Source organism: Phaenicophaeus curvirostris, chromosome 6 (genome assembly GCF_032191515.1).
Source record: "Phaenicophaeus curvirostris isolate KB17595 chromosome 6, BPBGC_Pcur_1.0, whole genome shotgun sequence".
Taxonomy (NCBI): Eukaryota; Metazoa; Chordata; class Aves; order Cuculiformes; family Cuculidae; genus Phaenicophaeus; species Phaenicophaeus curvirostris.
In genome coordinates, this window is record NC_091397.1 from 8,617,044 (window position 1) to 8,641,365 (window position 24,322).

Here is a 24,322-nt window from a genome sequence, read left to right on the forward strand (position 1 = left end):
CATTGAGCCTATTTTGTGTAGCATAATTATCTCGCTCATTTAACCTCTAGACACTGGTAACTGAAGCTGCTTCAGAACAGCCTGATTTATTTCTGCTGTACGTAAAGTAAGCATGAAATTTATTACTAGTATCAGACAGGGCAGAAACAAGCAGTACTATCAGTGTGCTTTGTTGAGTCCTGTGTGTTGCCTGAGAACAAGACAGTATTGATTATTTTACAAGACAAGTTACATTTGAGGAAGTAAAGATTAGGTTAAAATTAAATGCCTTGAGGAGGGTGAATAGCAGCACAAATCTGATGATTGTGTCAACAAGGTTGCCAAAGAAAACATCACAAACATCTGTCTGTAGCACAGACTGGAAAATACTGTAAATGGGAAAATATTTAATTGTAAGCAGTGGTTCACCAAACTCCCCATGTCTTTATTTATTAGGATAATATTATCACCCCAACATATGAACTTTATGCAGCATGTATAAATAATTCATGGATTAACAAATAAAGAGATCTGGAATCTGTACACAGAGATGGCTGTTGCCAATTATCTCACTTGTGCAGAGCCAGACCCTCTCAGCTCTCATTGCTTGCAGCTGCTCTTTTAAATCATTCATCAGCGCTTAAGAGATATGCTGGTGGCACTGGCAGGGAGTATTTGAATTTTCATTGTTTACACACTGTGAATTTAGCTTCTGGTCTGAAATTATCTGCCACAGTCAAACCTTTGAGAACATGAATGACAAGAATAAGTCAATTCCTTTTTTTTTACCTTTTTAACACTCACATAACTTTGATTAGCCTTTTCGCTATTTTGCTTCATATTCTTTCTATAATCACTGTTTTCATTTTAAAGTTGTAGCTGACATAATTCCCTGTGCTGTTTAAATCATTAAAACATCTGGACTACTTTAGAATATTCTCTTTAAAGTATTACAAAACAAATGCCTAGTAAATAGTTTGTTCAAAGTTGTGTGATTTTCCCTTTTTATTCTGGAAATACCCACCTCGCCACGTAAATATCTAGAGCTGTTTCTTTTGAAAATTTTTAAGCAGAACCTTTTTGGAAAAAATGATGAAAGCTGCTTAAAAAATTGATGACAAGCCATGGCCAACCCTTTTTCTTGTCAAATTACTGAAGCACTGAATTTGTATGTGCTTTCAGATCGTGGCGGGTAGTACTTCTTTGATGATAAACTTGCCTGTGTCAGTATATAGATACGACTTAATTTCCTTCCAGCATGGACAATGACAGTAACGTTTTTAAAAGATAAAGGCTTTATGATGAAGATAGATTTTTAGCTGTATTAATTGAAAGTCTCATTCCAGTAACGAGAGATTTATGTGGCATTGTTAACTATGAGTCTATCTGGGCATGTATAGAGTACATACAGAATATCCTGTCAATAGTTTTGATCCTTTCTCTTATGCTACAAACAAAGCAGCATTAAAACTACTGTCAAGTTCCTGGAGTTAGCTGGTGCAATGCTGGAGCCAAGGAGAGGGCTGCAGAGTCTGCAAGCCAGGTGAAGTTGTTCCAGCTGATAGTGCTCCAGCACACCCACCCCATCCTGCCCCTGCCAGAGGGATTCAGAGAGGGATAACTGGGTTACAGAGCCCATACAGTTCCACCCAGCATCCTAAATATTTCCACACCTCACAGCACATCACAGCCCTGCTTGTAACTACTTCTCTGTAGATGGGGCCAGAAGAAGAAATTCAGCAGCAGCAGCATCCCCTTGTCTACAAGGGTACATGCTCTGCTTGTCTCACATTGAGGCAAAACAGTTCAATATCTGCTTTACTTTCTTAAAGTACATAACTTTGTGTTTTATTCTGCAAGGAACACAAGCAAATGCTTCAATCCAACCTGCACTTGATGCTCACAAATGCTCAGGACCTCTCTGTAAGCTAGACGCAGAGCGTTTGCGAAGTTTCCAAGGGGGAGGGCTAGACACAGGTGCTCATCAGCACTGATTAAAGAGCAGAAGCAGCAGAATGTGCCAGGGCTCAGGAGTCCAAATCAAAGCCTGTTTGGAAGGGCTCTGGAGAGAGGAGACACAGAGCAGAGGATGTCCTCACTCTGCTTCTGTCAGCTCCCAGCAGTTTATTGAACAAATTAGGTTTCAGTTTCAGATCCGCAAATGACAGTGGATGGCATTTACCAGATGGCATGGGTAATGGGACTGTCACACCATTATAGGTTTAAAAGTAAACTATGGGAGGCAGCTAATGAATATACACCTCCTAATTTCAAGAGTTTTGTTCTATCCCTGTCAGGCATTAGGCACTTGACTTTGAGTGTTGAGAGACTTTTGATGAGTATGTACTAAAAGACATAGTCTAGCATGTAACTGGGTTGGTTTACTTTAAAAATTGGCATCAAAATAAGCAATTTACATCATTCTTTAAAAAAAAGTGATTTTTGTTTCTTAATGTTATTCAACCCACTCACAAGTGAAATGTATTCCTTAACTGGAATGTCATTGTTGGGAATATTTAATATTGAGAGAAATCTTGCTCACAAACCTGATGATTCTACTCTGTAGATTTCTGTCTTTAACGTTTCTCCTCCTTTGTTGAAAAGTAAGTATTAGGCAATTCAAAAGTCTAATTTTTCAAGGATACTGATGCATGTTTTATGGTACATTTATTTGATATGACTTCAAACTGAATATCTTTGTATGATCACTTCAAAATATTGATTTTGGGAGATGACAGTGAGGTAATGAGATACTAAGGAAACACAATTTTCCTTAATTTTCCAAACTGCATACTGGCTTTTCTCTTTATTTGTTAATTTCTCACAGTTTTTCCAGTGCCAATACAGAAAAAAAGAAAAATAAATTAGAAAACAGAAGGTTATATGCATTGTATTTCTCTCTTTATCCCTTTGTCTTTGTTAAGCATTTTTGTGTTAATTAAAGGACTGCTCTAGCTCAGATTTAAGCCATTTGGGAGTATTTCTTTTATTTTCAGTGATGATTCTATCATGCCTATGATGAATTGTTTATTAGGTTTTGTTGCTTTTCCAGCAGACTGGCTTCTGGGACCACAAGGAAAAAGCAGGGCAGATTTAGAAATAAATATGGTCAGCACATCAGTGTATATTGGTAGTAAAACAGTAAATTCAGCTAAATCCTAGTGAGTAAAGCACAGTTTTCCTTTGTGCGTTATACTCACTTATCTGCATTCTAAGAAAATGGTGCAAACAAAGGAATTTGATTGTTAGTGAAGAAAATTCCAACTATTAGGAAACATAAGCCTTATCAGTCATCTTAATTATAAACAAAACCTTTCCTGCCTATTCTCTGTGCAGGTGAGGTCTGCATTAAACACTCCTGATGGTACACAATGGGAACTGGTTTCTTGGCAGCACAGGGAAAACCACTGACACAATTATAGCGTCCCTGAAGCCTTTCTTGCTCTCAACAACTTATTTCACTTACCAAACCAGTATGGGTGGCTCACAGCAATCCATTTTTGTTGTCTTTTGTGTGTGCACAGTCAGTTACAACATTTCAGGGGCCAGCTCTACACAAATTACTGGTGCACGTGAGTGGTGATTACAGGGGTTTGCTTGTAGGTTGAAGGACTCAAGACATCTTAAAGGGACTTGAATCTCAATCAATATCAAGCCTCTTTAAGCTGTATTAATTTTGAAGCTTAGAAAATTTTGAGTTTTTTGATATTCAACATAGTTCAACAGCAGGTTTCCTCTGCATGCTAGCAGCATGCTATCAGACTGTAAGAGCCTGAGAAAGTATGAAACATGGGTCTTTTGAAGAGATGCTTCTAAGTTTTACCATCCCCACCAGCTGCTCCCATTGCATAGTGAGATTGAACTGGAAACACAGTATATATAAAAAGAGAAGCCTTGCCACAAAGACTGGTGAGGCCACACCTGAAGAACTGTGTTCTCGTTTGGGACCCTGACTACAAGAAAGACATTGAGCTACTGGAGCATGTCCAGAGAAGGGCAATGAAGCTGATGAGGGTCTGGAGAACAAGTGTTATCAGAAGCAGCGGAGGGAACTGGAGCTGTTTAGTCTGGGTAAGAGGAGGCTGAGGGGAGACCTTATCACTCTCTACAACTACCTGAAAGAAGGTTGTAGTGAGGCAGATGTTGGTCTCTTCTCTCAAGTAACAAGTGACAGGCTGAAAGCAAATGGCCTCAAGTTGTGCCTGGGGAGGCTTAGACTGGATATTAGGAAAAATTTCTGTTGTCAAGTGTTGTCAAGCAGTGGGACAGGCTGCTCAGGGAAGTGGTTGAGTCACCATCCTTGGAGGTAATTAGAAGACATGTAGCCTTGGCACTTAGGGACATGACTAAGTGATGGATTTGGCAGTGTTAGGTTTATGATTGGACTTGATGATCTTGAGGATCTTTTTGGGTCTGAATTATTCTAGAATACTATGATTTTGTGACCTACAATCTTCACCCACATGTGGTGTGAGACCCATCTGGCCCTGCTATTGGGCTCTTTGCTGGGTGTATGAATGATCTTTCCCCAGCTGCTAACACTTGCTGCTGCTGCATCGTATTATATTAAGTGGAAGGGGAAGGAATGTAAGATGGTCACTGTCTCTGAGGTTAAAAATGAACCATTTCATCATTGCAATGCTTCTTCCACCTTCCTGTGCAGTACTGTCAAACTCATTGGAAAACCTGTGAACAGGTATGGTAGTAACATACAAGTGTCTGTTCAGGGTCAGACTGAAGTTCATCCAAGACGGTCAGCAGATGATAATTGAGAAACAGAGCGAAAGAAGCTGACAACTGCAAAACAAACCTAATTTCATGTACCATCCCATTTTTCTATTGATAAGGTACTTAATGACTTTCTGAACAAGAAGTTGAATCCAAGCCACTGTGCCTAGGACTACAGCATCCTACAGCATCCTATGCTGAAGTCTGTAGCATCCTGAAGACTGTAGTATCCTATAGCAATCAGTGAATTTTTCTATTCACTTATGTGCACAGTATAATAATGATAATCCTCTTTGTATAATACTGACTGATTTCAATACCTATATGCTGCATTTTAAGACAGGACATGGGGTCTTATTTTTGTTGTGAGAGCCAAACCAGTGTTTAATTAATTTTTTTTTATTAAAAAAGAACAAATCTAAAATATTTGCAAAACAGCAACAGTTATTCATAACATACAGAATGTAAATGCTTTGTGCTGTGATGTTTGGGTGTCATTAGAATAATTTTAAAAGCAAGTGATTTAATTGTGTTTGTGCTAATTATAATGTTTATAAATTAAGGAAAGATGCATTTAGTAGTCCATTGGGAAAGGGCTTTGAAACCTCACATGTCTTCAAGTCTACAGTACTGTCATTTATTCATTGACTATTTCCAATACCAGCGTCATTTGTTTTTTAGATTACTCTTGCATGGAAAATGAGTCTCAGGAGTCTTCAGCCCTGTGGAATTCAAAACCAGATTCACGTGCTTCTGTGTGTGCTTCAACTGAAATTTAACTGAGTTCTTTTCTTCTTCTTTTCAAGGTCCCCGAGTCCCGATGGTGACTGTTCACAACACAACTGATGCACAGAGTAAGAATGGGCTTGAGCCTTTTACTGCTTCAGAGGAAGGTTCCCAGGCAGGACACTGAGATGTAGCTGCTGTTTGGTAAACTTGCACTAGCAGGGAGCCCGCACCCTGCCTAAATGCAAAACTTCTGCAAGTCAGAAGGATTTCAGGGCTGTCGTGCTGCCATCACAAAAGCTTTCTGTTTAGGATTTGAAGATTTGGGTGTGATGTTTGTTATCAACTGTCTTAAAAACTGCGCAATCCAGACCACTCTTTCCTTTTTGTTAATATTTCACAAATACTGATCTAAGTCCTACTCAAAAATAAGAAATATTTAGCTTAATCTACAATTTAAAGGAAAAAAAAGTCACTCCAATAGGGATTACCAGGTTGAAAGAGATAACGCAGAGTGAGCCCCATAGGTTGTACCTTTGCCTGGTTTCCTAATCTGTGTATGGGGATTGTAGCACTTATTGTTTGGAAATGCTTTTTTCATGCTAATGATTTGTGTCTACAAAACTGTAAAGCTAAAATTATCCCAAATACAGGCTATTCCCCTCTAAATCTACAGTACTGGCTGTAGCCATTGGCTCCCTGTAGAACCCAGACACCCGTGAGGTTTCGGGGGCTCATCCTTCACACCTGTAGCAATACAAATTATCCAGAAAATCCATTTTTACCCTGAGACAATGTGGCAGGGAGCCTCAGATGGACAGCCTTTCTCTGTCCCTGCTATCCAGGGGTCTTGGAGCAAGGTGCACCTTTCTCTATTTCATGTATCTCAGAAGATTCCATATCAGGGTGTGGGACTGAGTCTCATATGAATATTTGTTCCTGTCATTTTGATGTGAGACCCTTATCTTTTATTTCAATGTAGAGTTTAGCCCAGCCTTAACCTGCAGTTAGGGACTTCAGGCGTTGTGATACAAATAATAAGGAACACCTTTATTCTAGCTGCTTTGTACGTGGCCAGTGTCCATTATCAAGTATCAGTTTCACTTGGCTGGATTTACAGCAACTCACTGCTGATGTCCCTGCAAAGGAGCGGAGCAAACTGAGGAATTTGGCTCCTAAACTAAAGGTTTTCTGTGAAATGCTAAGCTGCTTCATTTCCCACTGAAGGTGGGAAGCATTAAAGGAAAGACTCTGTGGCACTAGGACATGTAAGAAAAAAAAACACAGGATACATCTTGCTTTACATGGTTTCTGTGCATTATATTCTATTCCCCATTTTCTCAATTTCTGTTGGCAACATGCATTTCAAGCCCATACCCCACCTAGAAAAGCTTTGTTTGTAAGCAGAATGTGTAGAGTGAAGTCCCAAGTTCTGAGTGACTTTTTTTAAATCAAATTTAAAATCGTATTCGTGGCATGTTGTATCCTTTGCCATTAAAATCTAAATACCCAATAGTATTCCATCTAGGGTCAACAGTGTCCAATATTGTTAAGGAGATGTACTTTTAACTCCAATTTATCCTTCCATTGCTTTCCATATTTTTTTCCAATTAAAGTATTCCTTTGCAATGAATAAAATTTAATAGCATGCTGGAGCAAGTTAGGTTAAAGCAATATACTGCTTCGTGACTGTCCTCTAAGGGCAGCAACAGAGATCTCTGCTGCCAAAGCAAAGCAGCATGACGTACCCTAGACCATGGCTTAGAGCATCTTGCTTACAGGGTGACTGTGAGATGAAGATTTTATTTCCTTGTGAATCAGTTTCCTCATTGGTCTATAAGTTCTGGATAAAAGTGCCATAAGGGGGCTAATGGATATTGCTGTCCAGAGGAGGGCTCTCACTTTTTGTTCATGTTCATGTTATTACTGCTGGCAATAGTGGGCTAGGAATACAGCTCCATGTGCCAGTCTCACCCCTTGTGAAATTGCTTCTGCTATTAATGTGCAAAAGTTGGCACTTGTAACTATTCTAGTGTACAAAAATACAATAATTGCTTTCTAAAGTAATACTGAAAGCAAATTGCAGACTCCGAGCCTTTCTGTCTTTCTGCACCAGCGACCACTCATATCTCAGTCTGTGCCCATGGGCGTATCAGCTCTTTCTCTTCTCAGCAGAGTCCTGAGTCCCAGCCCTTGCTGAACTCCAGAGCAGCCCTGGTGATGCCTGCAAGGCTCTTCAGCTCACAGAGGATGTGGCCGCAGGGCCAGGAGAGTTGGCTCTGATCTGCAGTTCCAAAGTCAATTTCTTTCCACCCCTCCTTGAACACAACACCTTTATTTACCATAGACAAGGAGATAGCTGACAGGCTATAACAGCATGAATAGGATAGTGCTCTCATGAACTGTTTTATAGCCTACATATAGTTTTATAAAATACTTTTAGATGAATAAAATGAAAGATACTACAAAACAAAAAAATGAAGGGCATGAAAAAGTAACATAAACTGCACTGAAACTAGTTTTATTTTGACAGATGTATGTATGTAGCTTTTATTACACAGAGAACTTGATCTAGTCGTGCACTGGACATATCGCCTACTGAGATTCATGGTTTTACTGCATATCATTAGCATTTCCCCTGGTTCCTTTTTCCACCTTCATTCTTTCGCTTTTGAATAAAGGGCAACCGACAGATGCATGTTACTGAATTTACTTATTTAATATGAGCCCATTACTCTGTAAAGGGAGTTTGTCTCTGTATTCTGCAGTAGTCTGATAATAGTGGGTGCACTGAATATTATAGCATGCTTACATTTAATTAAGCAATGACCATTTGTACTCTACAGAGTCAAGCTCCCTGTGGTCCTAAAGCAGAAAAGAAAGTCCTTTAGGAGATATGCCAATCTTTTTTATTTCCTTCACAGTCTTTCTGGCTTTCTGTGAATGCAATTATATGAACAAATAAAATGGCTTGACTAAATTCCCCTACGTGGCAAGCCCCTTCCTGCTGATAAAGCTACTTGTGTGTGCCATAATTAAATGAGAATCTTAATATTTAACTAAACGTAATAGGCTGTTGCTTTGGCACTTTTGTGGGGGTTGTGGTTTGAGCCAAGCTTTTCAGAAGCAGGGTGAATAGTCATTGAACCAATATGCTATTGTTGAAAGATCTGTGAAATGCATGAACTGAGAAGGGCATGCTTTTGTGCTGTGCCTGCCTATTCAGCAGAGATGGGCAACAAGAGCATGATAATCAGGTGCCATAAGTATTATTTGAGGAGCTGGGATTACACATTTATTTATCAATGTGTCTTAAAAAGGGAATTTACAGTCAATGAAACATATAATTTGATGCAAAACCTCTATCCATCCTTGGGTTCACATGGCAGAGATAATGGCCTGGATCCCCCTGGTTCAAATCCAACCTAATGCCATTAGAATAAGCACTGCAGCGGGATCCCCAGCCCGGGATTCGCTGGCACCATCCGTCCTCTGGCCCTTGAATCCCTCCCACATGGGGCTCAGGAGCCTTGCTATCAACAGGAGATATTTCCCAAAACCTAGGACATACAGCTTGAAATGTCTCCTAGAGACATTTACTTACCATTTAGGAAGGACTTGCTCATTGTGACGTTGGAGGTGTCACTTTTTCTGGAAGAGGCTCAGTAGTTAAAGCGCGTGGCCAGGATTTGGGGAATAAAGCTTAAATCCTAGGAAGGAGGAAGGACTATTCTATTTCAGTCCCAGAGTCCTTGAATAGGACACACAAGCAAAATGCACAATTCTTGAAATGCTCTGAAAGCCACGACTGCTCCAAAACCTGAAGTTGCATAGTTGTATGATCTTCATTGATTCTTCTCTCCCCACTGCTTTCCCACTCATGGATTTCCTCTTGTGTGGCAGCACAACTTTGTCCTGAAGCTCTCCATAGTCTCCTTCCTTTCTTCATTTATTATGTGTAACTTGGGCACAGACTTGAGACTTCTCCATTTGGTATCTAGCTTTACATGGCAGGTAGATGTCTGGCTGGAACCCATCGTGCTGCCTCAATACAGAAGGTCACATTTCCATTTGCTGTAAATCATCTGCATGTCACTGGTTTCAGAAATATACTGTTTTGCCAATGCAGAACCTGAAAGGGATTTCAAAGACTTATCTGTATTAGATGTCTGTGAGGACTAGAAGAAATCTTTTTCATAAGGAAACTTGTATTACAAATATTTAAGTGGCTATAAAATGTTAAAATGCCTTTTCACAAACAATGCCAAAAGTTTTTGTGTTCTTGTCCTTCTTTCAGAAATTTTTGAGCTGGAGGTAAATGAAAATGTGCAGACGACTGTAAATGACAGGCAAATGCCTAAGGTAGAGTACATGGAAATCAAGATAGACGATTACAGTAAGTAGCACCTTTCCTCTCTTTTACTTCTGTTTTTCACTGCTATTGCTGTGAAATGATACAGTCATCTTGGATAGACTGGCAGGAGGAAAAATGACTTTGGCTCTCAATAAACTCACACAGTTTGCAAAGCACTCCCTTAGGATGTGCTACATAAGGTGGTTATTACAGAGACGGGATTTGATGAGAATGCAGCTGAAGAAAGGCAAAATGATAGGGTTGGGTTGGGTTTTTTTTCCTTTTAAAATTTTCTTTGTAGAGAAAAAGCCACTCTGGGAAATGACACGGTGTGGTGCTCCCATTGTTCAGTGCATTTGCCCTAGCAGGACTGGTTTATCGTTTGAGATGAGTTTGAAGTGGGATACTGCTTATGCTTGCTGTCTATAGCTGTGGCAGCCTTTCAGTATACAATACCGAACTGCAGTAAATAAAGATGACTCACCAATGACTGCCCATCGGAGTCATTCAGGATTCTTTGAGAAAGCCGTATCAGTTGATAGTGTTGGAAAAAAACAGCTCTATGAGAAAAGCCAAAAGAAATTTCACCTGGAGTGAAGATGGCAGAAACGTGGAGCAGTTTATATCCACAGCTGGTGCATTATTTGCACCACTTGTGTAATCATTCCCCGCAAATTTATTTGCCAAAGAGGACCGGGAGAGAGAAAAGCTTAATGGCAGTCGAAGAGTAAGCATTTTCTACCTTCCTCTGTATTTGCACCTGAAATAAGCTAAAAAGCATCTCCTGTGGCAGTAAGCAGATATTTTACCTATAGGTGGGAAACTCCCGTATTCGGATTTGTGCAATGGCTCCCAAAAATCCCTATTTATGTGGCAGCTCTACAAAAAAGCTCAAAGACTCTGGGTTCGAAGGTCTCTCATGCCACAAAGGAGCAAACCTCTTAAATCAGATGCAGTGAAATGAAAATGGTGAGATGTGAAGGATGGCAAGTTACTAATTTCAACCATTGCCAAGTGTCATAAAATATGAAGCAAAGGCTGAGATACAGTCACAGTTTGAAAAGGATCATAATGGCCATAAAATGTTCTGCTTGCCACATAGGCATTAGGAAAATGAACCAGGGCATGAAATAACAAGAACAGCCATGCATTTTCATGCCTTATGGACAGGAAAAGATAGGGAAATAAAGATCACATCTATCCCCACTATAAACCGATTCATAGTGGCACTGGCAGTTTATTAGGAATAACTCAACTTGGTGCTAAATTTCTTAGCTGCAGGTATCATTGAAATGTGATTCTGGTCATTTAACCTAAAATATCTATGTGTGCAAGAAATATGAGCTGGCCACAGCCATGTGGCTGTTCTTCTGTTCGCTCCCTGCATTTTCAAAGCTTTTGGCTTAACAGCCTTGAGAACACGGCACATGGTGCTTAGTTACACGTAAAGTCAAGTGATGGCCTTTTTGACTGTCCCTGGGCCATTGATCCAATTTGCAGCTATTAGCATTCAGATGGAATAACTAATTAGGCTGAGTGTCAGACAATGATTGCAAAGCAAACCACTTCAGCTGCATGGTTAATCTGTGTATTAATCTACTGAAAATGCTCTTAATACTGATTTAATTGCTGTGTCTTTGCTAATCTGGATTGTAGTTAATATTTTAAAAATTAATGTGCTCTCTTTAGCATGTAAAGCATTTGTACAGCAGCATTTTTGGCTATCAATATGAAGCCATAGGAAGCTGTTAAATGAAGCTTTGGTGAGCACATTCCTCAATTACATTGGTCCAGTACCAATATAGTGACATGGGCTTCAGCACAGTTACCTCCTGTTTTACAGTGAAATTAAGCCCTCTTGAAGATAGGATTATAATGCACGTTTCTCTATCTGTCTTCACACTATTATAGCAAAATAGTCTCTTCTCTTCCCCTCCCACCATGCTTAATTGGGTTTTAAATTATCATTTTCATCGCTAATTTTCCCCCTCCTCTGCTGCCCTGAAATATTGATTTCTGGCTGCATTACTCATCCAGCTGCCCAAAATGAAAATTATAGCTATTGCCAGATGTTAATTGAATGCTGTAAAAGTGATGCATGACCAAACAGCTCATGCTATACTCCTGATTTATATTTCTTGTCACCTCGGCTATCATACTATGGGTCTTTACTGTGACAACATCTGTGTTTCTAAGGTGTTATTTACCAGTGCCTCTGATGAAATGCCATTTTATTCCTGCTCCTGAGTAGCCAAAACATCAGAAAAATCTATTAGGGTTATGTCAGTGTTCCCACACTGAAGATATGTTATTTGGGGCTTTTTTTCCTAGAATTGCCAATGCAGATCTTAAAGCCAGCAGCCTTTTCGGACACCGCACACTACCCCTTGCTTTTGGTTGTGTAAGTTCTCACTCTTCCTTTCTTTCTGTTCATATTATTAGAGCAGCATGGAAACCTCAGCCATGATCAGAGCCTTTTAGGATAGCTTATGTACAATGAATCCCAGGCTGTTCTTGCACTTGAATCCAATACATTGGTCCCTAAACTCAGTCTCACCATGGAGGCAGGAGGGGCTAGACATGGGTTCCCTATCTCTCATGCTTAAGCGAAGGGTTTCAGCTTCCAGGAAGGTGCCCAAGTGAAACCCTGCAGGGTAAATTGTAGTATATATATATTTATATATATATATAAACACTTCAATAATTTGGGGCATGGAAACAGGATGGGGAATAATAAAAGATGGACATTGACTTTCTGTCCCAGTGCTTTGGGCACTCACCCTGCGCTTAAAAGGTAGTCGTAGAGTGAGATGCACTCAACCTTATTATAGCTTAAGTTTTAGATGCCCTCATGCAGGAATACTTTGCATGTAAGTGTGAGCATTCCCTGAAGTGACAGTAAGGAGAGAGCTAGAAACCTTTGCAGATCTCCGCAATGTTAGCAGGATTTCCTACCGGCAGGCATAGCAGATGGGTATTATTTTAGGCAGCATTTAGTAATACTAATACACATTACTGAGTTTTTTTCTGGCAATTTGGAAAGAAACTGGGGGAAGGAAGTCACTGACCTTGGAAGAAGGTTTGGCCCTGGTTGCATCCCACTGCATTGCTTGCTAGCTCCCTGGCAAGGAACACCCCACGAGAAAGAAGCCTCATGAGGGAGTGATGAATGCCTGAGCACCATCCTGCACATCCCTCCATGAAGGACAAAAACACTGCAATAAGCGTGTTGTTACGTCACAAAATTACTGCAGAGAAAATGTACTTCATTATACAAGTGCTTGAGGAAGATTGGTACTCATCAAGCTAACAGCACTTGATTAGGCTGCCTCCAAAGCTGGATGTGCCTGGGTCTTGCTTGAATAAATGCAAATGACTGAAGTCACAGGCACATTAAAATCCTGCAGTGAGTTGCCTGATGTCTCTTAGAACCCTCAAAAAGGACAAGTAAATGGAAGTCCCAGTGGCTCCACAGTAATCCCAATCCTAAAATATTATTTATAATCATCATAATCTCTTGATTTTCTCCCAGGCTATCAGGTGGAAGTGAGGCCAATATTTCTCGAGGCAGTTCCCTCTTAAAGGATCAGACCAGAAAGGCCAAGAGGGAGTCTGGCCCATCCCTTCCCCTTACACAACCTTTTTGGGCCAGTCTAGGCTTTTTTAAACTATTAGTTTTATCACTTCGAAAGTGTCCTTTCCCTCTGTTCTTGAGTGAAGCAGTGGTGACAGAAGTGATTGACAGCTCCATCTACAGCTGCTTTTGAGAACATTGTGGGAGGGGGAAGGTCTGGACTGGGTGAATGAAGGCAGTAAATGAAACCCCAGTGCTTGCCAGGAAAGGAAAGGATGACTGATGTCTGTGAGCTTCATCTGACATATTCTGGCAGTGCCAGAGCACCCCAACACCAGGCCTTTCACAGAAACCCTTTCACCAGAAAACTACCATCTTTGGAGAATGTAGCAAAGGGCTATAGATTAGAGCAGGTGGAAAAGGAAGGAATCCTGCCCAGTTAACGATGTGCTTGCTAGATTTGTTCAAAACTCAGCCTAGTGCAGCAATAGTTACTGTACAAAGAGGAAGGCAGGAACCAACTTGCAGCTTCTACCCCAGCCTCAAAACCCACACAACCAGCCTTCTGCACATCGTTGCTGCTGGGACTAGTCTCCCCTTCTTGAAATCTACCCCACCTTACGATGCGCGCAGGACCTGTCGGTCTGCATTGCCATGGGAAGCTCATGGCCCCAGGAAAGGTGTTTGGCCCATGGTTGGCTCCCTGGAATTTGCTTGATGCTTATTTATGTTTCAGAGACGGGACGCCCGGCAGCCAGATCGTAACAGAGAGATTCGAGGTGACGTGGGAAAGCGTCATGGTCAGCTCTCACAATGCCGTTGTGCTGAAGTTTGATGGCCGCGGGAGTGGCTTCCAAGGGACGAAGCTATTGCATGAGGTTAAGAGGAAGCTGGGCGTTTTGGAAGAGAAGGATCAGTTGCAAGCTGTTCGGTGAATGACATTGTTATTGAAGAAATTAATTCATTAATGATAATTAACCCAAGAATATCATAAAATCTAGTTGTTTTAACGGTGTGTAAGGTAGGGCAAGGCAATAGAAGGGAAGGACAGCGTAGTCATACAGCTGTGACCAAGTGATGGCATGTGAGTGAGAGCTCATGCCAGAGGGAGAAAAATAAGCCTTATACAGAGCTAAATTGGAGCACACTTATCTGTATCACATGTTCAAAGCCTATTTATTTTTAGTTACAAAATAAATAAACTCAAATATCAGCTCCTCGATTAATTTTTTGCTGGCCTGGTAGTTGGAAAAAGTCCACTTTTAAAATCTTTAAAACAGAAAAAAACAGGTCAAAGCCCTAAATATCGAGTCCTTTCATACTGTTAGATTTATTCTGCACATAATCACACTAAAAACACCATCAGAGTAGTGCCATAGCATCAGCTTTACTATAAGAGGTAGTGGAGGTTATTTGTTGCTATTGCTTGGTCAAATCAAACACAAGCTGCAAGATTAAATCCAACAGATTCATGTAAAAGCATGTAGCGGAGTGAATTTAGACTGTCTACATCATTTTTCTGTGACCACCCCAAATTCAAGCTGATAAAATCACACTACATTTGCTATACCTAAGAGAAAAATATTTTTAACTCATTGTTTCTCTTCTCTCATGTTCTAGGACAATGCTGAAGGAGCAGTACATTGATAAACTGCGGGTCGGTGTGTTTGGGAAGGTAGTATTTTCCCATTGTTCCTCTGTGCTGTTTTAGTTGGCTGATATGGATAAGCAGCTGAGCTAAATCCTGATTTATTGACTAAGTCAGTGATGACTATTTTATTATTATTTATTTTTGAGATAGACTGCTTCTTGTTTGAATTGTTAGAGATGAAAGCTTTCATTTTATCAATGTATTCATCAATTTTATTCTAAATTAACTTCCAAGTGCAGAAAGTGACTACTTGTCAGAGAAACACTGTCAGATAATTAATTATTTTTTCACCTTGCAAACTTTCATTTCATTTTCCTCTTGTCTCTTAAAGCCTATGGGAATATGGGTAGATCTAGCTCATGTCATACAAATATACAACAATATTGATTTCTGAGGCTGATTTGCACCATAGTGTGTGCCCGGCTGGGAAGCAGAAATTGCAAAGTACACAGGGTTTGAAATAAGAATGAGACTGCAAGTAGGAATTGTTTATTGTGGGGGATACAGGCTTAAAGTGCACAGAGAGAGCTGCCCATAAAGCAGTATCTCTGCAGGGAATTGTTAACAGGCTGATGGCAGATGCTGAAATTGTGTTGTCCGTTTTAAATAGTGGAAGACCAGGGGACTATTTTGGAGAGGTGACATGTTTCATTAGACCTACAGACCTAAAGTGGGCTGAAAAGGGACAAACTCTGGCCCCTCTTGCCTTCAGGAGAGTGCAACAAGTACTCATCTTCAGCTGCATCTGCCAAAGCCGGGGAGATATCCTTTGTTTTTCAGGGCAAGGTGTTAAAGGCTCTATAATGGCCAAGAGTTTGCTGCAAAGTTTTAATTGCCATTTCTGTACCCCAAAGCAGCAATGCCTCATGGCAGGACCACTTATGTCCCACCTTCCTTTGTGTTCCAGGATTACGGTGGCTACCTGAGCACTTACATGCTTCCAGCCGGTGAAGACAACCAGGTGTTTGCCTGTGGAGCTGCTCTTTCCCCACTAACAGACTTCAAACTATATGGTAAACCCCATCACCAGAGCACACAGACCTTCTTGCTGACCACAATTGATGTTTGTGCTCTATCCTTTCCCAATTATCTTCTCTTTCTCCCCCAAGATCCTGCCTGTTTTGCACTGTGCATCTTTTTAGGACAAGCCATAAAACCTATTTTTTCCCCTCAAGTGTAAATTTGCTGGCACCAGTGGGACCAGCTGTGATGGTGAAAGTAGTCAAACAACTTATTCCTTGCTCCTTTTAAATAAAGGAGAATTGAGTTTAAACCCTTCCAGCCTCTGCCACCAACCTGCACCACTGCCCTGAATATGCTTCTTCCAGTTTGCCTGCCTCATCCTCTCTCCGTACTCCACGGAGCAGGCTGCCCCTTGCACTTAGTGCCAGTGAAGATCAGGGGAGTGCCATCAATGTCAGTGGCATTAACCCAGCCTTCAGGTCTTGTACAATTATCCCTGAGACCAACAAGAACTTGTAGTCAACTCTTGGTGGAGATGGCCCCATGTAAAAGGAGAAAGGGACACAAAGATGCTCTTGTATCTCATTTCCTTAAGGAATGAAAAAAAAAGGCTCTTCTGTGACTGATTTAGAAACCTTAAGTACACAGTGATATTGAAAGACTGTGGTATCATACATATGATAGTGTATTTAGTGTATTTTCAAAAACTTTTAGAAATACATCCACTATAATTAAGGCAATGATGGAAAATAAGGTCCTTTTAAGCATTTGTGATGTTTGACTCAGAAGCATCGGTGTATTTGCTTATGACTGAAAGAGATGTTTTCCTTTTTTTCTTTTCAAGCTTCAGCCTTTTCAGAAAGATACTTGGGCTTGCATGGGATTGATAACAGAGCATATGAGGTAACTGCATGGTTACTGCATTCTCCTGATAAAATGTGAACTGTGTTTTAGCTTTTCCTCCATGTGCTCCCTTTCAGGGAGGGAGCAAGGATATGTAAGAGCAACTCACTAGTAAAACTCTGAAGGTGTCCTTCAGCCTGCTTACTGCTTTTCTTGTCTTAGCAGTAATAATAGATATGTATTTTGTTGATTAGCCTTCATGTCTATCTCTCTAAATTGGGTAAATACAGTTGTTCCAGTTTTACAGACTGAAAGAGCTGAGGCTGAGTGATTCAGATCTGCCTAACTAGACACAATGTCATGATCTCCTTTAAAGTTTATCTCAATGTTCTTGCCACTTTGCTTCTCTGAGATATATTTTTTCACCCAAAGTTACTTTTTTGAAGTAAGCGCAGATATGATATTTCAGGGAGTCAGAACTCTGTGCCAGAATTAAGCAGGACTTGAGAACTAAGTGATGGGATAAGTCGGTTCATGTGCTTCAATTACTTAGAGGAAAAACCTCATGAAGAATAGTCAAACAAAATTTGTTTTAGAGAAAATCTTATTAAGCTTTCTAAGCCTTGTTTTCAGCTGGAAGATGTGAAGGCAGCAAAGATCCGAAACTATTTTCTTACAGAGAGGGCAGGTAGCACTCTGCCCCCGCAGTGGAAGCTTTTTTCTGATTATCTAAATGCTGAATTCATTGTCTCTCAGATTTTGCACTGATGATCTCTAGATCATTGCAAAGTCTCTTTGCCCTTTTAGAAATTTGAAAGCAGGTCAGCAGAGGTGAAAGCAAGGGAAAATATTCCAGAAATGAGACCTTTGAATTGTCACGTACTTTCTGTGCATTGAAAAGTTGGCCTAAGTAAATAGTGATACTTTTGGTTGACTTGGTCTTAACTGCTAGGAACGGCACCTGAGCTCTCTGCAGAACATGGTACTGTTCAAGGCAGGGTTCCTAACACACCTCCTACACACCATAGTTGAACCATGAACTGCTCAGGGAGAAGAGCTGCTCCTAACCTGTGTACCAGACATGAACTTTATGACGGTCACATTATTCAAGACCTGATGCAGACTCCAAAAAACCTATATTGTGGTAGGCTACATCTGAGGCAGCAGAAAGGAAGCAGATATATAGGAAGAGAACAGAATGCAAGATGTAAATACACCACCAAAAGGCTTAGTCATCGCAACCAGCAATCTGAGTATAAGAGACCTCATTAATTAACCCCAATTATATAGGGAAGATTAGAGGCAACCTAGCAAAATTTGAGAACATTTGCTAGGTCCACACAGAGTGTGGAGATGCAGGAAAGCCAGAACAACCAGCAAAACTTCCAAAACTTCCCTCTAGTGCCAAGGAAATATGGAAGGCCACTTCTGATGTTCAGGGCTGCTTTATGTTTTAGCAAAGGAGAGACACTTGTAATCTGTAACATAAAATAATACCTACCAATGTTTTTAGCCAGCTAATTTGATCTCCATAGCCAGGCATGGAAAACCTTGTTGCTGTTGGAGGTGCTCTTGTCTATCTTTGGTGGAAATGGTGGTGTAGGACAGCGGGAAGATAAAAACAGGATTTATACAAAGGTGTCTTAACTGAAAAATGCATTAACTCATTTAAGTGAACCAGAGGTAGGGCACGTGCATTTAAACAGTGAAGGAAAAATGAATTTGAGACAATCATTATTCCCTGTCCCCCTATAAAACAACATCTATGATTTGATACATACATCCTGTTGACACTCCAAGACTTTTTTTAAATCTTTTGGATTCTACTTGAGACTTGTATTCTTCTGAACAATACACCAAAAAGTAGCGAAGTTCTTCATTTCTCTTACCCTCTATGGTTTGCAGTCACTCAGATTTGTATTTATTTTGTTTTGTATTGTTTATTATTTATTGTGTGTTTATTTATTTATTTCAAAGACAGTTGGGGGCAAAGGCATTCTCAGTAGTAGACACTTGAATTTAGTATCACATCCTCCCCCAGGCAGTCAAAGCTCATTGAGGTTGGCTTTCAAACCATACCAAAGTCACTCCAGCTCTCTGAAGAGTTCTTAGACCTGGGCACTGAGACATGCTTTTCATCTGTGTTTTGTATTCTCTGGAAATTCACTTTGACATTTTCCCTGTGTTCCGCAGTTCAGGCTTTTAGTGAATGTTATCACAACAGACGAGGGTCTTTGACCCTTTCCTGCTGCTGATACTGAGCACGGAAGGGTGGGGTGGGGGTCTGTTTTACCTCTAGATTGATCCAAATAGCTGAGAGAATACGCTGGGCTGGTGTCTGCTTGTTATCCTTACGATGAAGTATCAAATGGAATTAAGCATTTCTATTTTCTCCATATAAATGGCTACTTTCTAGCAGGACATTTAATCTTACTGCAACTTCTACCTTCTCAGATCACCAAATTAGCACACAGAGTCTCATTACTGAAGGAACAGACATTTTTGATCATTCATGCTACTGGTGATGGTAAGTTAGCCCATCATTTGAGCTCATAATATGTTTGGGATGGCTTTGATTTTTCTTAATTAAATTTGCCTCTTTAATGATTGTAATCTGTTTTTACAGAAAAGATCCATTTTCAGCATACTGCGGACCTTATCACACAGCTAATTAAGGCAAAGGCTAATTACAGCTTGCAGGTACACTATGTTTTTCGTTTTTATATACTTTAACAGTTATTTCCCAGTTTGAACTCAAACTGCTATTTGAAGCGCGCTTTGAAAAGCCACTTGCAAATTCAGCCTCACAGCAGAAATAGCACCAGCATATAATGTGTTCTTATGTGTTCCTATGCCTAGTTGATACCACTATTTTGGTTTGGACATCTGTAGAACAGTTATTAAATCATGGTAAGTTAGGTTTTGAGTAACATATCTCTAAGGAATTGATGCCTGCTGAATTTCTTTGGTAACAACAGGCCAAATTCAGGATGAATTACAAGGAAAAGGAGATCTGAATTAAATCAACCAGAAAAGTTAAGGAGACAAATGTCACTTAAATCTGACATCCCGCTGTGAACAACGTACTCTGGTCTAGAAAGCCCCTCTTTCCACCTAATTCCATCTTTGATATGCTGAACGGCCTATGTAGAAGTCTTTGAAGCTTCCAAAATGAACCCACCCAGCAGCCATGGGGATGGTCCCTACACTCTGCTACAGCCAGGAGAGTGCAACTAGCCCAGGCTCAATCCATGCCAGGGGCGATGCTACAGCTCACGATATAGATGGTTGTGTTGCAGTGCCCAAGTCCTACTAACATGTGATTTACAGAATACCAGCTCCCTCTGGCTGCATTTCTGTGGAGCTTCATGTGATGGGTATGCTCACTCCATCGTGTTCCAAAGCCAGGTAGGATGGAGCACTGACAGGGGAGCTAAGCAAGGAGACCAGCATGGATTTGGTCAGCGCTAAAATCACAGAGGTACCCCTAGACATTTCCCAATGTAGAAGCCATAGTACATTGGAGCTTGAAGGCACCAATGGGCTTGATGCACATCAAAGGTTAGTGGAGAACTGAATGGACAACTGAGGTATCTGCCTTTTGGATTGAGGTACTCAGAACAGCAGTGAGATACTCCAGTCCTGCCTGCAAGCATGCAGCCCTAGAAACTCATTTTTCCCCTTTCAGTATCCCAATCTTGACAACCTATTACAATCCTCTTGCATTGCTTCAACATGTCCAGACGTTACCTGTTCCATTTAAATGGAAAGTTGTATTAAAACTATCTCATTTCCAGCTTCCCGCATTTTTTTCTGTTTAATCACCTCTCCAGTAACTTTATTTCAATTTTCCAATTAATGACTTTTTTCTTTAAAGTCTTCACTTCAGTCAGCAAAACCTAATGCCATTCTCTTCAAAGACTTGCTTTGGGTTTTTCTTTAACTTTTCACAAGAAGCAAGTACTATTATTTGGAAGAGTGGTCTGCTTCTGCTTAGACTGACCTTGTTCAGAATGGAATTTCATGGAAAATCATAGAATCATTGAATCATAGAATAACCAGGTTGGAAGAGACCCACCGGCTCATCGAGTCCAACCATAAATCCTCTCCAAATAAATAAATCCTCTCCAAACCCAATTCCACTTGAAGAAAGATGCAAGTCTGCACTCAGCGTGCTAGGGCGCCTGAATTACTCTGGACCTCATGCATATCTATGCGAAGACACATAGTGCGGAGGAGAAATAGTGGGTTTGCAGGCCAGCTTGAGCTGCCAGCATGTATGGTCATTCCTGAGACTTTATTATTCCTAATGGTATGTATTTGCCTGTTTCTTTGCAGATTTACCCTGACGAAAGCCATTACTTCAACAATGCAGCATTGGAGCAGCACTTGTATAACTCCATTGTCAACTTCTTTGTGGCGTGTTTCCAAGTACAGGACAAACTTCCAATAGCCCCACTGAAAGAGGAGGAGGATGACGATTAACCCTACTTGTCCGTGCTAAGCACAAGGCAGAGCTCTCTAACAATATGCAACTGGATCATTTCCCTGAAGAAAGAGATGTTACGTTGCTAGCATGTATTTAAAGAAAACTGAAAGCAGCTCATCTGCTTTACTTGACAGCAACTCCTTCCTAAATGGAAGACCATTAAGCATGTTGAACTCAGCAGAAACTGCTGTTTGAAATTAATCCATGACAACCAACATCTTACTTTTCTTTGGCTTTTTTTTTTCTTTCTTTTTTTGTTTGCCACAAACTGACTTCTAGCGTGAAAGTGGTAAGACATTGAACATGAAGGAATTCCCCAAGAAACCGCTTCGAGGACTGGAAGATTTAACATCTCTTTGCATTCAAGCAATCAAGCAGTAGCAGTGAAATCCGTCATCCATATTAAGGTTACTATAGTTAGCATCACACTGAGTCAGAAAAAAATGTAACCTGATACATGGAAAAGTTTATAGCACAATTATTTTAAAGGATAACTGATCCATACATACTTGCCTTCTCTTTCCCATGTTGTGAAAATTTGTCATTGCTACAGGACATACAAATTCAATTGTACAAATTAGCACTATAGTTACATGGATCTTTACCTTCCTGTAATTATTTCTTAATTTTGTATAGCTTTTACCGCTGTTTTTATTGGGTCTCGTGCTTATCTTATTAGCTTCTCAGCTTGTTCTGGATGGGGAAAAAACATGTACCGAATTAACCAGCTCACTTTAGACCTTAGCAATCTAAAGGGGCAAGGGGAATCAAGGTACCCAAACGTTAAAAAATCTATTAGACTAAAGTAAAGGAAATCTCACTCTTGTGTTCACAGCAGAGCATTTGGCTGTAACATTGAGTATTTTCTTTAGGAGCTTTGAAAAATATGCACATAAATAAGCTATATCAGCTTAACATTGAGATATTTTTATTATACTATAGAAAAATATGTGACGGTCACAATTTTTTTTCTTCTTCTTTTAGTGTGGAACAATTGGTCGTAAGCCTGTTGGGAAAAGGCTAGATGAGGCTATGATAGCCGGAATTTGTACCAGATTCTTCACAGATCATCTCATAAAGCCATTTGTACAGAACCAATGTGCAGATATTTATTGCACATGCTGTCTGTGGCTTAGTTTTATTCCAGGTCAATGATTAGCACATTCCAAATACATTTAATTATCTCTTCTGCTCACACTAGCATAAAAGAAAAAAAGATGGGAGTGTTTTTTGCTTTAAAATATCTAACACTCCATTATAGCAGTGCAAAGCAAGTTTTAAAATTTCTTGAGAAAACATTGGACAGAAATCCAACATTTCTTCACTTCCACTTACCATGCATAAGAATTTTGGCTAGTATTGTTCCTTGTAAAATATTCTGACCAAATGTACAGCCAGTATTAATACTGTATATTTCATTTTGTTGTATATAAAGGAATGTAAGTCAGTTATTCGTCAGGTCCCCGATCCAATATTATTAGTCTTGTGTTCAGCATGCATGCAATAACACTTCTTTGCTGGTCAGGACTCTTTAGAAGTACTAGCTTGGAAATATAACAGTTAATGTAATTTCTTTTCTTGTTTTGACAGCTTGAATGTCAATGCCAGTTTCTACTTTTTACATAGTACTGTGGGTAAACTCACATCCTGACAGCAATGATGATGTTTCCATTGTGTTCTTTAGTGTGTCTTTTTTTTAATTACCATTATTTTAAGCTTTGAATGTTGGTTGTACTTTGGCCGTCATGAAAATATATTGATAAACCACAGAAATTACCTAGTTTGGTTTGATTATCTCCTTTAATTTAGACTGCATCAACATTGTGTGAACAAGAACTACAGTATAAATCTGCTTTGTCTGGCAAAATGCCAAATAGACAATACAAATGCTGCGTGTCCAGATTTTGCTACACCGAATAGGCTCAAAAGCCTGAAATGGACTTGACCCAAGAAATGTAAAAAATCTGCTTTGTCCACAATCTTTTGTAGAAACAACTTTAGGATGTGGCATGGTAGTGTTTGTTCATTCATGGAATAAAACATTATTTTACCACCCTGGTTCCTACACTGTTATTTAGTGTTAAGTACTTAAATAAGCATTGAGTTGCTGTAAGTGCTATTCCTGGTTGAACTGAGCCCAAACTCCAGAGTGTAGATCAGAAAAATGAAAGTAAGTCTTTACAAATACACATCATCATTCAGTTACCTCTGACCTTGGCAAATGGTGTCACCATGGTAAATGGTGACTGGTTTTGAGGATAGCATGAAGTAGCACAAAGTGAGTTCAATTCCAAAGCAGCAGATCACGGGAAGACTTCAATTACCTTCTAGTCTTTGGTAAAAATGCACCCTTTCTGGCTACTGACCTGGCACACAGGCTTCCTGGGGGCATCAACCAAGCACAACAGCTTTACCAAAGGGATTCTTGCTCATTCATCCATTGCCCCTTTCCCCAAAAGTCGCTTGTGGGTTATGAAGTGGGAACAAAGCACTAAAACTTACTGAGTCTGCCATAGCAGGTTTTTCTGCAGCTCATTCTCCATCAGGAAAGGGACAAACAAGAGGAGGGAGTCATCCCATCAGGATTCAGATATTTATTTCCCATGAAGCCAAGAGGACAACCATATATCTGCCAGGGCCATCCTCAAACACCTACACTGAACAGGTGGCAGCTTTTCCATGTGCCCATTAAGCTCCACTGACTGTGGCAATGGGAGTGACTATCCAGGACTGAAACAGCTGAGAGACAATTTAGGGCTATCCCATGCTGTAACAGCACTTTGTGGACTGAAAGATCAACTGGATGTTTCTGTATCTTCTTTACATCTGGAAAGGAAGTCCTTTCGTTTCCTCTATTTCCTGAGAAAATGGAGTTTTTTGCAAAAATTAGAAATCCTGACTATGACTGTACCCTACAATACCCTGTCCTCCTCATCTTAAGCAATAACTTCAGGAACTATTTACATCTGCACACGCATCAATGTCTCTAGGCCAAATAAATCCATGAAAGACCTT

The 24,322-nt window shown here is 40.2% G+C and overlaps 1 protein-coding gene across 5 annotated transcripts in view; it reads left to right on the forward strand.

The window, feature by feature from the left end:
- Positions 1–23,354, forward strand: part of DPP6 (dipeptidyl peptidase like 6) — a 568,651-nt gene extending 545,297 nt beyond the window's left edge. For all 5 annotated transcript variants that reach the window (XM_069859300.1, XM_069859303.1, XM_069859299.1 and 2 more), the window contains exons 17-26: positions 5,514–5,561; positions 9,731–9,829; positions 12,119–12,188; positions 14,098–14,292; positions 14,982–15,036; positions 15,920–16,025; positions 16,820–16,878; positions 19,273–19,345; positions 19,445–19,518; positions 21,157–23,354. In XM_069859300.1, coding sequence (XP_069715401.1) covers positions 5,514–5,561; positions 9,731–9,829; positions 12,119–12,188; positions 14,098–14,292; positions 14,982–15,036; positions 15,920–16,025; positions 16,820–16,878; positions 19,273–19,345; positions 19,445–19,518; positions 21,157–21,303 — 926 coding nt within the window. In that variant the 3' untranslated portion in view covers positions 21,304–23,354. The remainder of the gene's footprint in view (positions 1–5,513; positions 5,562–9,730; positions 9,830–12,118; positions 12,189–14,097; positions 14,293–14,981; positions 15,037–15,919; positions 16,026–16,819; positions 16,879–19,272; positions 19,346–19,444; positions 19,519–21,156) is intronic.
- Positions 23,355–24,322: the final 968 nt, after the last annotated feature.